This window comes from Anomaloglossus baeobatrachus, chromosome 2, assembly GCF_048569485.1.
Source record: "Anomaloglossus baeobatrachus isolate aAnoBae1 chromosome 2, aAnoBae1.hap1, whole genome shotgun sequence".
Taxonomy (NCBI): domain Eukaryota; kingdom Metazoa; phylum Chordata; class Amphibia; order Anura; family Aromobatidae; genus Anomaloglossus; species Anomaloglossus baeobatrachus.
In genome coordinates, this window is record NC_134354.1 from 764,807,493 (window position 1) to 764,824,767 (window position 17,275).

At 53.1% G+C, this 17,275-nt stretch overlaps 1 protein-coding gene across 1 annotated transcript in view; it reads right to left on the reverse strand.

Moving 5' to 3' along the window:
• INTS4 (integrator complex subunit 4) overlaps window positions 1–17,275 on the reverse strand; it is a 45,644-nt gene that overhangs the window by 16,845 nt on the left and 11,524 nt on the right. Inside the window, exons 2-4 of the mRNA XM_075337508.1 lie at window positions 13,727–13,869; window positions 13,242–13,357; window positions 12,900–13,033 (exon numbers count right to left, since the gene is read on the reverse strand). Coding sequence (XP_075193623.1) covers window positions 12,900–13,033; window positions 13,242–13,357; window positions 13,727–13,869 — 393 coding nt within the window. The remainder of the gene's footprint in view (window positions 1–12,899; window positions 13,034–13,241; window positions 13,358–13,726; window positions 13,870–17,275) is intronic.

Genomic DNA, 17,275 nt, shown 5'->3' on the forward strand with positions numbered 1-17,275 from the left:
GCATAGGTGTGCACCTGATAATGCTTGGTGAAAGTGTGCAGACTGGACCAGGTAGCTGCCTGGCACACCTGTTGAGCCGAAGCCTGGTGACGTAATGCCCAGGACGCACCCACGGCTCTGGTTGAGTGGGCTTTTAGCCCTGAAGGAACCGGAAGCCCCGCAGAACGGTAGGCCTCTAGAATTGGTTCTTTGATCCATCGAGCCAGGGTGGCTTTAGAAGCCTGCAACCCCTTGCGCGGACCAGCGACAAGGACAAAAAGTGCATCGGCACGGCGCATGGGCGCCGTGCGGGAAATGTAGATTCTGAGTGCTCTCACCAGATCTAGCAAACGTAAGTCCTTTTCATACCGGTGAACCGGATGAGGACAAAAAGAAGGCAAGTAATATCCTGATTAAGATGAAAAGAGGATACGACCTTAGGGAGAAACTCCGGAATAGGGCGCAGCACTACCTTGTCCTGGTGGAACACCAGGAAGGGAGCCTTGGATGACAGAGCTGCCAGCTCAGACACTCGCCGAAGCGATGTGATCGCAACAAGAAACGCCACTTTCTGTGACAGCCGAGAAAAGGAAACTTCCTTCAGAGGCTCGAAGGGCGGCTTCTGGAGAGCAACTAGTACCCTGTTCAGATCCCATGGATCTAACGGCCGCTTGTACGGGGGCACAATATGACAGACCCCCTGCAGGAACGTGCGCACCTTAGAAAGACGTGCTAGACGCTTCTGAAAAAACACGGATAGTGCCGAAACTTGCCCTTTAAGGGAGCTGAGCGACAAGCCCTTTTCTAACCCCGATTGCAGGAAGGAAAGAAACTTGGGCAATGCAAATGGCCAGGGAGACACTCCCTGAGCAGAGCACCAGGATAAGAAAATCTTCCACGTTCTGTGGTAGATCTTAGCCGAATTCGACTTTCTAGCTTGTCTCATTGTGGCAACGACTCCTTGAGATAATCCTGCAGATGCTAGGATCCAGGACTCAATGGCCACACAGTCAGGTTCAGGGCCGCAGAATTCTGATGGAAAAACGGCCCTTGGGACAGTAAGTCTGGTCGGTCTGGCAGTGACCACGGTCGACCGATCGTGAGATGCCACAGATCCGGATACCACGACCTCCTCGGCCAGTCTGGAGCGACGAGTATGATGCGGCTGCACTCGGATCTGATCTTGCGTAGCACTCTGGGCAAGAGCGCCAGAGGCGGAAACACGTATGGGAGCTGAAACTGCGACCAATCTTGAACCAAGGCGTCTGCCGCCAGAGCTCTTTGATCGCGCGACCTCGCCATGAATGCCGGGACCTTGTTGTTGTGCCGGGATGCCATTAGGTCGACGTCCGGCACTCCCCAGCGGCGACAGATTTCCTGAAACACGTCCGGGTGAAGGGACCATTCCCCTGCGTCCATGCCCTGGCGACTGAGGAAGTCTGCTTCCCAGTTTTCTACGCCTGGGATGTGAACCGCGGATATGGTGGATGCTCTGTCCTCCACCCACATTAGAATGCGCCGGACTTCTTGGAAGGCTTGCCGACTGCGCGTCCCTCCTTGGTGGTTGATGTATGCCACCGCTGTGGAGTTGTCCGATTGGATTCGGATCTGCTTTCCTTCCAGCCACTGTTGGAAGGCCAGTAGAGCAAGATACACTGCTCTGATCTCCAGAACATTGATCTGAAGGGTGGACTCCTGCGGAGTCCACGTCCCCTGAGCCCTGTGGTGGAGAAATACTGCTCCCCACCCTGACAGACTCGCATCTGTCGTGACTACTGCCCAGGATGGGGGCAGGAAGGATCTTCCCTGAGACAATGAGGTGGGAAGGAGCCACCATTGTAGGGAGTCCTTGGCCGTCTGGGAAAGCGAGACTTTCCTGTCCAGGGACGTTGACTTCCCGTCCCATTGGCGGAGAATGTCCCATTGAAGTGGGCGCAGATGAAACTGCGCAAAGGGAACTGCTTCCATGGCTGCCACCATCTTCCCTAGGAAATGCATGAGGCGCCGCAAGGGATGCAACTGGCCCTGCAGAAGAGATTGCACCCCTGTCTGTAGTGACCGCTGCTTGTTCAGCGGAAGCTTCACTATCGCTGCTAGAGTATGAAACTCCATGCCAAGATACGTTAGTGATTGAGTCGGTGATAGGATCGACTTTGGAAAGTTGATGATCCATCCGAAAGACTGTAGGGTCTCCAGCGTAGCATTCAGGCTGCGCTGACATGCCTCTTGAGAGGGAGCTTTGACCAATAAATCGTCTAGGTAAGGGATCACCGAGTGTCCCTGAGAGTGCAAGACTGCTACCACCGCCGCCATGACCTTGGTGAAGACCCGTGGGGCTGTCGCCAGACCAAATGGCAGAGCTACGAACTGAAAATGGTCGTCTCCTATCACAAAACGTAGAAAACGTTGATGTTCTGTAGCAATTGGCACGTGGAGATAAGCATCTTTGATGTCTATTGAGGCAAGGAAGTCTCCTCTGGACATTGAGGCAATGACAGAACGCAGGGTTTCCATCCGGAACTTCCTGGCGTGCACATGTTTGTTGAGCCGTTTTAGGTCCAGAACAGGACGGAACGAGCCATCCTTTTTTGGAACCACAAAGAGATTGGAGTAAAACCCTTGCCCTTGTTCCTGAGGAGGGACTGGGATCACCACTCCTTCCGCTCTTAGGGATTCCACCGCCTGCAGCAGAGCATCTGCTCGGTCTGGATGTGGGGAGGTTCTGAAGAACCGAGCTGGAGGACGAGAATTGAACTCGATTCTGTACCCGCGAGACAAAATGTCCGTCACCCACCGGTCTTTGACCTGTGACATCCAAATGCCGGAAAAGCGGGAGAGCCTGCCCCCGACCGGCGATGCGGAGGGAGGGGGCTGGAAGTCATGAGGTAGCCGCTTTGGAAGTGGTACCTCCATTTGCTTTCTTGGGGCGCGTGTGAGCCCGCCACGAATCTGAGTTTCTTTGCGTCCTCTGAGTCCCTTTGGACGAGGTAAACGGTGTCTTGCCCGAACCTCGAAAGGACTGAAACCTCTGCTGCCACTTTTTCTGCTGAGGTTTGGTTGTTCTGGGTTGTGGTAAAGAGGAGTCTTTACCCTTGGACTGCTTAATGATATCAGCCAATGGCTCGCCAAACAGTCTATCTCTAGATAAAGGCAAACTGGTTAAACATTTTTTTGGAACCAGCATCTGCTTTCCAGTCCTTTAACCACAAGGCTCTGCGCAAAACTACCGAATTGGCGGACGCCATTGAGGTGCGACTGGTAGATTCTAGGACCGCATTGATAGCGTAAGACGCAAACGCCGACATCTGCGTGGTAAGGTGCGCCACTTGCGGCACTGCTGGATGTATGATAGCATCCACTTTTGCTAAGCCAGCTGAAATAGCCTGGAGTGCCCATACGGCTGCGAATGCCGGAGCAAACGACGCGCCGATAGCTTCATAGACAGATTTTAACCAAAGGTCCATCTGTCTGTCATTGGCATCTTTAAGTGAAGCGCCATCCTCCACTGCAACTATGGACCTAGCTGCGAGTTTGGAAATCGGGGGGTCTACCTTTGGACACTGTGTCCAGCGCTTGACCACCTCAGGGGGGAAAGGGAAACGCGTATCTTTAGATCGTTTAGAGAAACGCCTTTCTGGGTGAGCGTCGTGCTTCTGGATTGATTCTCTGAAGTCAGCGTGATCCAACAAAGCACTCAATTTACGCTTGGGATAAAGGAAACGAAACTTCTCCTGCTCCGCAGCCGCCTCTTCTGCTGAAGGGGCTGGGGGAGAAATATCCAACAGCCTATTGATGGCTGAGATAAGGTCGTTTACCATGGCATCCCCATCAGGGGTATCCAGGTTGAGAGGGGTTCCAGGAATGGATTCCTGATCACTCTCATCAGACACATCACAGGGAGACTGATTGCGCTGAGACCCTGAGCAGTGTGATGACGTCGAGGGTCTTTCCCAGCGAGCTCGCTTAGGGTGGCTGGGGCTATCATCTGAGTCATAATCCTCGGCCTGTGAAGCCGGGGACCCCCCTGTGGGCTGGATTAATTCCAAGTGAGGGGGACCTGAGGACAGAGGCCTCGCCGTGCCCAAAGACTGAGCCCCATGCATAGATTGCAAGGTTTCAAGGATTTTTGCCATAGACACAGACATATTATCAGCAAAAACTGCAAAGTCTGTCCCTGTCACCGGGGCAGAACTTACAAGCGTCTCAGCCTGGGTCACTACCTCTCCTGACTCCGGCTGGCGAAGCAGCACCGGGTCGGAGCATTGCACACAATGGGGGTCATCGGAGCCTGCTGGTAGATTAGCCCCACATGCAGCACACGCAGTATACACAGCCCTAGCCTTGGCAGCCTTGCGTTTTGAGGATGGCATGTTGTTGCTTCCACAGAGGGATCTGGGAGATGCAGCCAGAAGCGACCTCACAGTGCAAGAAATACAATATCTCTATATCCTACACAGTACACCGATACACCGTGAGGCACTAGAGGGACCAGCACAGAAAAATCGCTTACCGCCCGCTTAAAAAGCGGGTGTGTGGTCGCCAGATAGCCCCTAGTCCAGGTCTCCCAGAGCCTTGCGTCCTTCCTCCAGCCAGACTGCATGTAATGGCTGCCGGCGTCCTGAGAGAGAAGGGGGGCGGGCCCTGGGCGTTCCTGGCTAAGAGCGGGAAGCCTGCTTCCCTCTGTGCCTAGTGTGAGGGCTGGAGCATGTAAATCAGGCTCCAGCCCTCGTCGCTGCTAGCGAACAGCGTCTCTCCCCTACCCTGAATGACAGGGTGGGGGCGGGAACGAATCGGAGCTGCCGGCGTCCTAGGCCCAAAAAGCCGGGGACTCAATTTATAACCGCCGCCGCCGTAAAAGCGCGGACGGCGGATCCCCGGCGCACCACAAGTCACAGCAGCGCCGCCCGGTCCAGAGGGGGTCGGCGCTGCGTTCCCATACACAAAAAATCCCCCAGTAATCTGTAGGGACACTAACTCCAACGTTGCGGTCCCCGGCGCACTACAACACCCAGCCAGCCCGGAGTGTGTCTGTGCCTGCCGGGGACACAGAGTACCTGTATGATGCAGGGCCTGTCCCTGATCGTACTCCTGCTCCGTCTCCATCAGGTTCTAATGGGTCTGTGGATGGAGCCCGGCGTCAGAGCTGAGAGGCCGGCAGGATCCCACTTCCACAGAGCCCTACCAGGGGATGTGGAAGGAAAACAGCATGTCAGGCTCCAGCCCTGTACCAGCAATAGGTAATTCAACCTTACAACACCATCCAGGGGTGAGAAGGGAGCATGCTGGGGACACTATATGTGTCCTCTTTTCTTCCATCCGAAATAGTCAGCAGCTACTGCTGACTAAAATCTGTGGAGCTATGCATGGAATGTCTGACCTCCTTCGCACACAAAGCTAAAACTGGAGAACCCGTGATACCACGGGGGGGTTATAGCCAGAGGGGGAGGGGCCTTGCACTTTTAATGTAGTGCTTTGTGTGGCCTCCAGAGGGCAGTAGCTATACCCCAATCGTCTGGGTCTCCCAATAGAGCGCTGAAGAAAAACAGCGCTGCAGCGTCTTGTAACACAGGCGCTCCATGCACCGTCCCCAAGGGGACACAGAGTACCTTATAGATGCAGGGCCTGTCCCTGATGATACTCAGTCTCCTGTCCGTCAGATTCCCCCAGGGGCTGCGGAGGGAGCCCGGTCCCAGTGAATGGTGACCGGTTAGGATCCCACTTCTCCCAGAGCCTCTAAGGGATGGGGAAGGAAAAACGGCATGTGGCTCCAGCCTTTGTACCCGCAATGGGTACCTCAACCTTAACAGCACCGCCGACTTAGTGGGGTGAGAAGGGAGCATGCCGGGGGCCCTGTTAGGGCCCTCTTTTCTTCCATCCGATACAATCAGCAGCTGCTGCTGACTAAAATGGGAGCTTGAGTGAATGTGTGCCTCCTTCAACACAAAGCATAAAACTGAGGAGCCCGTGATGCACGGGAGAATGTATAGGCAGAGGGGAGGGGTTACACTTTTTAAAGTGTAATACTTTGTGTGGCCTCCGGAGGCAGAAGCTATACACCCAATTGTCTGGGTCTCCCAATGGAGCGACAAAGAAAACAGTGTGTTTTGGCTGAAACAGGCTGTGTAAGTACACAAGCACATTTTGCAATGTCCCTGCAGAGTCAGCAGCTGCATGAGGAAAAAAGGCAGATGTCAGACACAGCCGGACTCCCCGCAGGGAAGGCAGAGATGGCTTATTACCGTCTCTGCGTTCCTGATTGTTGTATACACAAGCCTGAGGGTACAAAGTGTATGGAATGGAAAAGATAAGCAGCTATGTCTGACACCCGGGCCTCAGCCTACTCCTCCTGTCGCTCCACACCGCAGCATGAGGCTATGTGGTTTTTGCACGTTTTTCTGGTGCGTTTTTTGGGCTCAAAACTGCATGAATTTGCTTCCCCAGCAAAGTCTATGAGTTTTAATTTTTGCTGTCCGCACACAGCTTTTTTTTTTTAACTGCGTTTTTGAGCTGGGGAAAAAAAAGGGGCATGTTAATTCTTTTCTGCGTTTTCCACCCATGCAATGCATTGGAAAAACGCAGAGATGAAAAACGCACCAAAACCCAGTAAAAACCCGTGTTTTTACTGCTGCATTTTTGCCACGAGTGCGTTTTTAGCGCCAAAAATCACACAAAAACGCAGCGTCTAAAAAAAGCAATGTGCGCACAAAGCCTAAGCCAACAAAGAAGGGAATTTTGTTTACTTACCGTAAATTCCTTTTCTTCTAGCTCCAATTGGGAGACCCAGACGATTGGGTGTATAGCTACTGCCTCCGGAGGCCACACAAAGTATTACACTAAAAAGTGTAAGGCCCCTCCCCTTCTGCCTATACACCCCCCGTGGGATCACGGGCTGCTTCAGTTTTAGTGCAAAAGCAAGAAGGAGGAAAGCCAATAACTGGTTAAACAAATTCAATCCGAAGGAACATCGGAGAACTGAAACCATTCAACATGAACAACATGTGTACCCGAACAACCAAAAATCCCGAAGGAACAGGGGCGGGTGCTGGGTCTCCCAATTGGAGCTAGAAGAAAAGGAATTTACGGTAAGTAACAAAATTCCCTTCTTCTTCGGCGCTCCATTGGGAGACCCAGACTATTGGGACGTCCAAAAGCAGTCCCTGGGTGGGTAAATTAATACCTCAAGTTTGGACTGTAAAAACAGCCCTTCCCTACATGGAGGCAACCGCCGCCTGCAGGACTCTTCTACTTAGGCTGGCATCCGCCTAAGCGTAGGCATGCACCTGATAACGCTTGGTGAAGGCGTGCAGACTCGCCCAGGTAGCCGCCTGGCACACCTGCTGAGCCGTAGCCTGGTGCCGTAATGCCCAGGACGCACCCACGGCTCTGGTAGAATGGGCCTTCAGCCCTGATGGAACCGGAAGCCCAGCAGAACGGTAGGCTTCAAGGATTGGTTCCTTGATCCATCGAGCCAGGGTGGATTTGGCAGCCTGCGACCCCTTGCGCTGACCAGTGACAAGGACAAAGAGTGCATCCGATCGGCGCAGGGGCGTCGTGCGGGAAATGTAGATTCTGAGTGCTCTTCACCAGATCCAACAATGCAAATCCATTTCATATCGATGAAATGGATAAGAACAAAAGGAAGGTAAGGAGATATCCTGATTGTGATGAAAAGGGGATACCACCTTAGGGAGAAACTCCGGAATCGGGCGCAGCACTACCTTGTCTTGGTGAAGCACCAGGAAGGGAGCTTTGGATGACCGCGCTGCTAGCTCGGACACTCTCCGAAGAGACGTGACCGCTACCAGAAAGGCCACTTTCTGTGAAAGTGGAGAAAGCGAAACATCCCTCAGAGGCCCGAAGGGCGGCTTCTGGAGAGCAATTCGTACCCTGTTCAGATCCCATGGGTCTAACGGCCTCAGTACGGAGGGACAATGTGACAAACCCCCTGCAGGAACGTGCGTACCTGAGGAAGTCGTGCTAGGCGCTTCTGAAAGAATACAGACAGCGCTGGAACTTGTCCTTTAAGAGAGCCGAGCAACAAACCTGTTTCCCAACCCGATTGCAGGAAGGAAAGAAAAGTAGGCAATGCAAATGGCCAGGGAGACACTCCCTGAGCAGAGCCCTAAGGTAAGAATATCTTCCACGTCCAGTGGTAGATCTTGGCAGACGTCGGCTTCCTAGCCCGTCACATGGTGGCAATGACGTCATGAGATAATCCTGAAGACGCTAGGATCCAGGACTCAATGCCACCCAGTCAGGTTCAGGGCCGTAGGATTCAGATAGAAAACGGCCCTTGGGACAGTAAGTTTGGCCGGTCTGGTAGTGCCCACGGCTGGCCGACTGTGAGATGCCACAGATCCGGGTACCACGACCTCCTCTGCCAGTCTGGGGCGACGAGGATGGCGCGGCGGCAATCGGAGCTGATCTTGCGTAGCACTCTGGGCAACAGTGCCAGAGGGGGAAACACATAGGGTAGCTGGAACTGCGACCCATCCTGAACTAAGGCGCCTGCCGCCAGAGCTCGTTGATCGTAAGACCACACCATGAAACTCGTGACCTTGGTGTTGTGCCTAGACGCCATTAGGTCGACGTCCGGCCTCCCCCGAAGGCCCCAGATTTCCTGAAACCCGTCCGGGTGCAGAGACCATTCCCCTGCGTCCATACCCTGGCGACTGAGGAAGTCTGCTTCCCAGTTTTCTACGCCCGGGATGTGAACTGCGGATATGGTGGATGCTCTGTCTTCCACCCACATCAGAGTCCGCCGGACTTCTTGGGAGGCTTGCCGACTGCGTATTCTGCCTTGGTGGTTGATGTATGCTACCGCTGTGGAGTTGTCCGACTGAACTCGGATCTGTTTGCATTCCAGCCGCTGCTGGAAGGCTTGCAGGGCAAGATACACTGCTTAGATTTCCAGAACATTGATCTGAAGGGTGGACTCCTGCTGAGTCCACGTACCCTGAGCCCTGTGGTGGAGAAAGACTATTCTCCACCCTGACGGACTCACGTCTGTCGTGACCACCGTCCAGGATGGGGGTAGGAAGGACCTTCCTTTTGACAATGAGGTGGGAAGAAGTCACCACTGAAGAGAGTCCTTGACCGTCTGAGAAAGGGAGACGTTACTGTCTAGGGACGTCGACTTCCCATCGCTTTGGCGGAGAATGTCCCATTGAAGTGGACGCAGATGAAACTGCGCGAAAGGGACTGCCTCCATTGCTGCTACCATCTTCGCTAGGAAGTGCATGAGGCTTCTTAAGGGGTGTGACTGGCCTTGAAGGAGAGACTGCACCCCCGTCTGTAGTGAACGCTGTTTGTCCAGCGGAAGCTTCACTATCGCTGAGAGAGTATAGAACTCTATGCCAAGATATGTCAGTGATTGGGTCGGTGTCAGATTTAACTTTGAAAAGTTGATGATCCACCCGAAACTCTGGAGAGTCTCCAGCGCAACGTTCAGGCTGCGTTGGCATGCCTCTTGAGAGGGTGCGTTGACAAGTAGATCGTCCAAGTAAGGGATCACAGAGTGACCCTGAGAGTGCAGGACTGCTACCACTGCTGCCGTGACCTTGGTGAAAACCCGTGGGGCTGTCGCCAGACCTAAGGGCAGGTCTACGAACTGAAGATGCTCGTTTTCTATAACGAATCGCAGCAAACGCTGGTGCTCTGGAGCAATCGGCACGTGGAGATAAGCATCCTGATGTCTCTTGATGCTAGGAAATCTCCTTGAGACCTTGAGGCAATGACGGAGCGGAGGGATTCCATCCGGAACCGCCTGGTTTACACTGCTTTTTGAGCAGTTTTAGGTCTAGAACGGAACGGAAGAGCCGTCCTTTTTTTGGCACCACAACCAGATTGGAGTAAAAACCGTGATCTTGTTCCTGAAGAGGAACAGGGATTATCACTCCTTCTGCCTGCAGAAGAGCATCGGCTCGGTCGAGAGGTGGGGAAGTTCTGAAGAATCGAGCCGGAGGACGAGAACAAAACTCTATCCTGTACACGTGAGACAAAATGTGTCTCACCCACCGGTCTTTGACCTGTGGCAGCTAAATGCCGCCAAAGCGGGAGAGTCTGCCACCGACCGCGGATGCGGAGAGAGAGAGAGGGCTGAAAGTCATGAGGAAACCGCCTTGGTAGCGGTTCCTCCGGCTGCCTTCTTTGGTCGTGATTGAGCCCGCCAGGAGTCTGAGCCCCTCTGAGCCTTTTGAGTCCTTTTGGACTAGGAAAATTGGGACCAGCCCGAGCCTGGAAAGGACCGAAACGTCGACTGTCCTTCCTTGGGTTTTGTTTGATCTGGGCTGGTGTAAGGAAGAATCCTTACCCTTGGCCTGTTTAATGATTTCATCCAATCGCTCAGCCAACAGTCTGTCACCAGATAATGGCAAACTGGTTAAGCCCTTTTTGGAAGCAGGAGCTGCCTTCCATTCCCTTAACCCCAAGGGTCTGCGCAAAACCACGGAGTTGGCGTATGCCACCGGCGTACGGCTCGTAGAGTCCAGGACAGCATGAATAGCGTAAGTCGCAATGCATGCGAGGTTAAGGACGCCACCTGCGGCACAGATGTACGTGTGACAGTGTCTATCTGCGCAAGACCAGCTGAAATAGCTTGGAGTGCCCATACGGCTGCGAATGCCGGAGCAAACGACACGCCGATAGCTTCACAGACAGATTTCAACCAGAGGTCCATCTGTCTGTCAATGGCATCTTTAAGTGAAGTCCCATCTTCCACTGCAACTATGGAGGATGGCGCGGCGGAGAAAAGCTTGTCTGGATAAGCGTAGCGTTTCTGGACTGCTCCTCTGAGTCAGAGAGGCCCAAAAAGTACTGAATTTACGCTTGGGATACCTGAAATGGAATTTCTCCTGCTGAAGCTGCCTCCTCCACTGGAGGGGCTGAGGGAGAAATATCCACCAGTGTATTGATGGGCGCTATGAGATCATTCACCATGGCGTCCCGTTAGGAGCATCCAGAATGAAAGCGGTCTCAGGATCAGAAACCTGACCAGCTACCTCATCATACAGAGAATCCTCTCGCTGAGACCCTGACCAGTGTGTGAAGTCGAGGGTCTCTCCCAGCGAGCTCGCTTAGGCTGTCTGGGACTGTCGTCCGTGTCAGAGCCTTCAGTCTGGGATGTATGGGACCCCCTTGGAGCACGGATTAGTTCCAACTGAGGGAGACCGGGGAGCCTTGATTCAACAATGCCCTTGGTCTGAGTCACCGCCTTGGACTGCAAAGTTGCTAGAATTTTGTTCATAGTCCAAGACATTTTATCAGCAAAAATACTGCAAACTCTGTCCTCTGGACAGTTTCACAGGTGGCCCTCTCTGGGCCACCACTAGCAGAGACTCTACCCATTAGGGGATAGTGGAACCTGCCGGTAAAACAGCCTCACGTGCGGTACAGACAGCATAGAAAACCTGTGCCTTGGCCCCCTTGCTCTATGCTGACGACATGCTGTTGTCTCCTCAGAGCTATCTAGGGGTATACCGCCAAGAAGCGACCGTACAGCCACAAGTCTCAGCCGCGCCGCAGCCTCCAGCGCGGCAGTTTCCCACAGATAAACTCACTCAGCTAAGCTGCAGTGAGTATAGTCCAAGCGCGCAGCGCTGTTGTCCTCGGCGCACTAACACGCCCAGCAATGCTGGCGTGTGTCTGTGTATGGTCTTGCAAATATAAGTACAAGGATAAAGTACACAAAAAAACACTGTGGCAATAGTGGGGTCAGCACCAAGGTGCTGCTTACCGCCCGCATAAGCGGGTAAGTGGTCGCCAGAATCCCTTTGCTGGGTCTCCCAGAGCCTGTGTCCGTTCTCCAGCTTAGATTGCCTGCAGGAATGGCTGCCGGCGTCCTGTGAAGAGGGGCGGGCCGTGGGCGTGCCCCAGACAAGAGCGGGAAACTGGCGTCCCCCTGTGCCCAGTGAGAGGGCTGGAGTATGTAAATAAGACTCCAGCCCTCGGCGCTGATCATTGTACAGCGTCTCGCCCCTTCCCTGACTGGCAGGGTTGGGGGCGGGAACGAAACGTAACTAGGCCGCAAAAGCCGGGGACTAGATTTATAAGCGCTGCCGTCGTAAAAGCGCGGCAGCGCGAAAGTCCCCGGCGCACCACAAGTCTCAGCCGCGCCGCAGCTCCAGCAGCGGCTTGCGCGGTAGTTCCCGACACATAAACTCACTCAGCTAAGCTGCAGTGAGTAAAGCCCAAGCGCACAGCGCTACTGTCCCCGGCGCACTAACACACTCAGCAACGCTGGAGTGTGTCTGTGCATAGACTGTACGGGGACACAGAGTACCTTAACGTTGCAGGGCCTGTCCCTGACGATACTCCGCTCCATTCCAGCAGGATCTCCGGGTCTGTGGATGGAGCCCGGCCTCAGAGCCTGGAGGCCGGTAAGATCCCACTTCACCAGAGCCCTTCAGGGGGATGGGGAAGGAAAACAGCATGTGGGCTCCAGCCTCCGTACCCGCAATGGGTACCTCAACCTTAACAAACACCCGACAAAAGTGGGGTGAGAAGGGAGCATGCTGGGGGCCCTAGTATGGGCCCTCTTTTCTTCCATCCGACATAGTCAGCAGCTGCTGCTGACTAAAACAGTGGAGCTATGCGTGGATGTCTGACCTCCTTCGCACAAAGCATAAAAACTGAAGCAGCCCGTGATCCCACGGGGGGTGTATAGGCAGAAGGGGAGGGGCCTTACACTTTTTAGTGTAATACTTTGTGTGGCCTCCGGAGGCAGTAGCTATACACCCAATCGTCTGGGTCTCCCAATGGAGCGCCGAAGAAATATGGAAAGTGGTAGTTAAAAGAGTTATTGGACTTTTCGGTCCTCTTTGGCCCTACACATACTTGATCGTCCCCTTCTTCCTATCACATTACATAATCTGAAAGCCGTCCAGCTTCCCAGGTGCAATCATCCATCAGAGGGCACTCACCGTCAGAGCTGGAACCAGATGGGAGAGGCTGTCCCGCAGGTAGGCATAGTGGCGGAAGGTGTGGTCGGAGAACAGCGCTGGCATGGTGGGGCAGGTCTTCGCTGCGTTGAAAATCAAAACCAAAACCGCAATATCTGATGCATAAAGTTAAGGTCGGGTCATTATACAGAAATAACAGCTCTTAAATGAAAACCGAGGAGATTACGGACCAGGGGGGCAAGGGGACTGAATGAAAAACCCAAATTCAGTGATAACCTTTGGCCCCTAAAAACATTGGGGACCGATGCACTTATCCTGGCCAGATCATAATCTATTGGTCACATAAGCACATAAAACGGATACACGCTGGATCGTCCATATCAGGCTCTGGCGTATCAAAGAACGGGTGTGTGCTTAGGAGCTCCGGTACCAGAGACAGGACCAGGGTGGGGTGTCTGCTGCCCAGGAACTTCAAACATCTGCAAAATAAGAAAAAAAAAAATAAATAACACAGAAACGTGTAAGAAAATAAAAGTAGTTTTATTGCACCGTAATAATATAGCAATTCGAGCTGCAAGGTGCAGATGTACATGCAATAATAGTGAGAGGTGCCCCTTCATCAGCACCGCACCCTTCATTCTCAGGATCGGACCCCACTGATCATAAAACAATGAGTTTACGCCGTCACTTTATAAAACAGGAATGGATCCTTTAAATCTCAACAGCAAGATCTGACAGGGGCCGGTTTATCAGGCTTTTCTAGATCATGGATCATGGGATGTTGCATTAAGACAAAGTATCATCCCAGAATGAGTGCGGATGAGAAGTGTCAGACGTGTGTTACTTACTTCCAGATGGAGTCCCGGTCTGTCGGGTACTTGGAGAGGTTCTTGAGAAGTTCTACCAGAGCGAGGTGGATACACTCCTTTGTGGAGACGTTTGCACAGCAGAGCAGTTCATGTAAAGCCTCTCGAATGTCCCGGGAGGAGTCCTAGAGAAGATACAAAAAGACACAGATCAGTTTAGATGTACCGTTTCCCTATTCATCATTCCCGAAGGCGCTCAGAAGGGACTCCCGGCCTCCAAGGCTACCATTGCTCGTTGGATTTACAGTGGAATCTTGGTTAACGAGAACAATCCGTTCTGGGACTGTGCTTGTTAACTAAGTTACTCGTCTAGCAAAGCAAGATTTCCCATAGGAAATCATTGCAATGCTGACAATTCATTCCCCAACTTGTTAAATGTCCCATCCTGGTCCCCTATTGTATCATTCCACACACGCACATATTATGCTCACCTTACCTTCCATTCCATCGCCGGTCTCCTGGGACTTGCTGTTCGCTGGTACAGGATGTGTATCGGGTAACCATCACGACGAGGGAGGAACGTCCGCTGCCAGAGCGCTGACGTCAAAGGCAGGAGCCACTTGCGCCTGATTGGCCAGCGCGCTGCCTTTGAGTAGCGGGGAAGTTCTTGCCTCGTCGCGATGCTTGCCAAATGCAGATACACATCCTATACCGGCAAACTACAGGACCCAGGAGGCTGGCGATGGAATGGAAGGTACACATATTATGCTCACCTTACCTGCCGTTCCATCGCCGGCCTCATGGTTCTTGTAGTTCGCCGCGATGTACTGGCGATGGAACAGAAGGTAAGGTGAGCATAATACTGTGTGTGCGTGCGTGTTTGTGCGTGCTTGTGTGTGTTTGCGTGGACTGCAAGAGCGGGTCAGAGCGCGGTGGATATACGGAACCGGAAGTGTGTGGTGAGGATTTTGCTCGTACAGAAAAGCTTTCTCGTAAACAGAGTTACAAATTTACAGCAATCTTTGATCGTTAGGCAAAATACTCGCTAACTGGGTTACTCGTTAAGCGAGGTTCTACTGTATTCCACTATTTCAGAAGCATTCCGTACTAAGAACCTAACCTTCTTTTCCGGAATATCGGCTCCTTCCACTTGAGCAGTGGGGGCCTCTTGCGCTGTTCGTCATCAGGCTTCTGCGTTGCAGGTTTGCAAGGAACCTACCTGGTCTTTTGTACACATATTTTCCAAATTTTACCGGGTTCATACCTATGCCTCAGCAGATGCCAGCCTAGGAAGGAAAGTGTTGGAAGCGGCAGTGATTCACCCGCAGTCCTGAAATTCTTCTATCTTCATGTGTTTTTTTTCATTTGTTTAACTACCTTTCTTCCCACCCCTGGGTACTGCTTTGAGACGTACCATGGTCTTCCTGTGACCCCAAATGAAGCAATAGAGAAGAAGGGAATTTTGTTACTTACCGTAAATTCCTTTTCTTCTAGCTCTTATTGGGAGACCCAGACGATTGGGGTATAGCTACTGCCCTCCGGAGGCCACACAAAGCACTACACTAAAAAGTGCAAGGCCCCTCCCCCTCTGGCTATACCCCCCCGTGGTATCACGGGTTCTCCAGTTTTAGTGCCAAAGCAAGAAGGAGGAAGCCAATAACTGGTTTAAACAAATTAACTCCGAATAACGTCGGAGAACTGAAAAACCGTTCAACATGAACAACATGTGTACCCGCAAACAACAAAAAAATCCCGAAGGACAACAGGGCGGGTGCTGGGTCTCCCAATAAGAGCTAGAAGAAAAGGAATTTACGGTAAGTAACAAAATTCCCTTCTTCTTCAGCGCTCTATTGGGAGACCCAGACGATTGGGACGTCCAAAAGCTGTCCCTGGGTGGGTAAAGAGATACCTCATGTTAGAGCTGCAAAACAGCCCTCCCCTACGGGGGTGTCACTGCCGCCTGCAGGACTCTTCTACCTAAGCTGGCATCCGCCGAAGCATAGGTATGCACCTGATAATGCTTGGTGAAAGTGTGCAGACTCGACCAGGTAGCTGCCTGGCACACTTGTTGAGCCGAAGCCTGGTGTCGTAATGCCCAGGACGCACCCACGGCTCTGGTTGAGTGGGCTTTTAGCCCTGAAGGAACCGGAAGCCCCGCAGAACGGTAGGCCTCTAGAATTGGTTCTTTGATCCATCGAGCCAGGGTGGCTTTAGAAGCCTGCAACCCCTTGCGCGGACCAGCGACAAGGACAAAAAGTGCATCGGAACGGCGCATGGGCGCCGTGCGGGAAATGTAGATTCTGAGTGCTCTCACCAGATCTAGCAAACGTAAGTCCTTTTCATACCGGTGAACCGGATGAGGACAAAAGGAAGGCAAGGATATATCCTGATTAAGATGAAACGAGGATACGACCTTAGGGAGAAACTCCGGAATGGGGCGCAGCACTACCTTGTCCTGGTGGAACACCAGGAAGGGAGCCTTGGATGACAGAGCTGCCAGCTCCGACACTCGCCGAAGCGATGTGATCGCAACAAGAAACGCCACTTTCTGTGACAGGCGAGAAAAGGAAACTTCTTTCAGAGGCTCGAAAGGCGGCTTCTGGAGAGCAACTAGTACCCTGTTCAGATCCCATGGATCTAACGGCCGCCTGTACGGGGGCACAATATGACAGACCCCCTGCAGGAACGTGCGCACCTTAGGAAGACGTGCTAGACGCTTCTGAAAAAACACGGATAGTGCCGAGACTTGCCCTTTAAGGGAGCTGAGCGACAAGCCCTTTTCCAACCCCGATTGCAGGAAGGAAAGAAAGGTGGGCAATGCAAATGGCCAAGGGGATACTGTCTGTGCAGAGCACCAGGATAAGAAAATCTTCCACGTTCTGTGGTAGATCTCAGCAGACGTGGGCTTCCTAGCTTGTCTCATTGTGGCTACGACTCCTTGAGATAATCCTGCGGACGCTAGGATCCAGGACTCAATGGCCACACAGTCAGGTTCAGGGCCGCAGAATTCTGATGGAAAAACGGCCCTTGGGACAGTAAGTCTGGTCGGTCTGGCAGTGACCACGGTCGACCGACCGTGAGATGCCACAGATCCGGATACCACGATCTCCTCGGCCAGTCTGGGGCGACGAGTATGACGCGGCTGCAGTCGGATCTGATCTTGCGTAACACTCTGGGCAAGAGTGCCAGAGGTGGGAAGACGTATGGGAGCCGGAACTGCGACCAATCTTGAACTAATGCGTCTGCCGCCAGAGCTCTTTGATCGCGCGACCTCGCCATGAATGCCGGGACCTTGTTGTTGTGCCGGGACGCCATTAGGTCGACGTCCGGCACTCCCCATCGGCGACAGATTTCCTGAAACACGTCCGGGTGAAGGGACCACTCCCCTGCGTCCATGCCCTGGCGACTGAGGAAGTCTGCTTCCCAATTTTCTACGCCTGGGATGTGAACCGCGGATATGGTGGATGCTGTGTCCTCCACCCACATTAGAATGCGCCGGACTTCTTGGAATGCTTGCCGACTGCGCGTCCCTCCTTGGTGGTTGATGTATGCCACCGCTGTGGAGTTGTCCGACTGGATTCGGATCTGCTT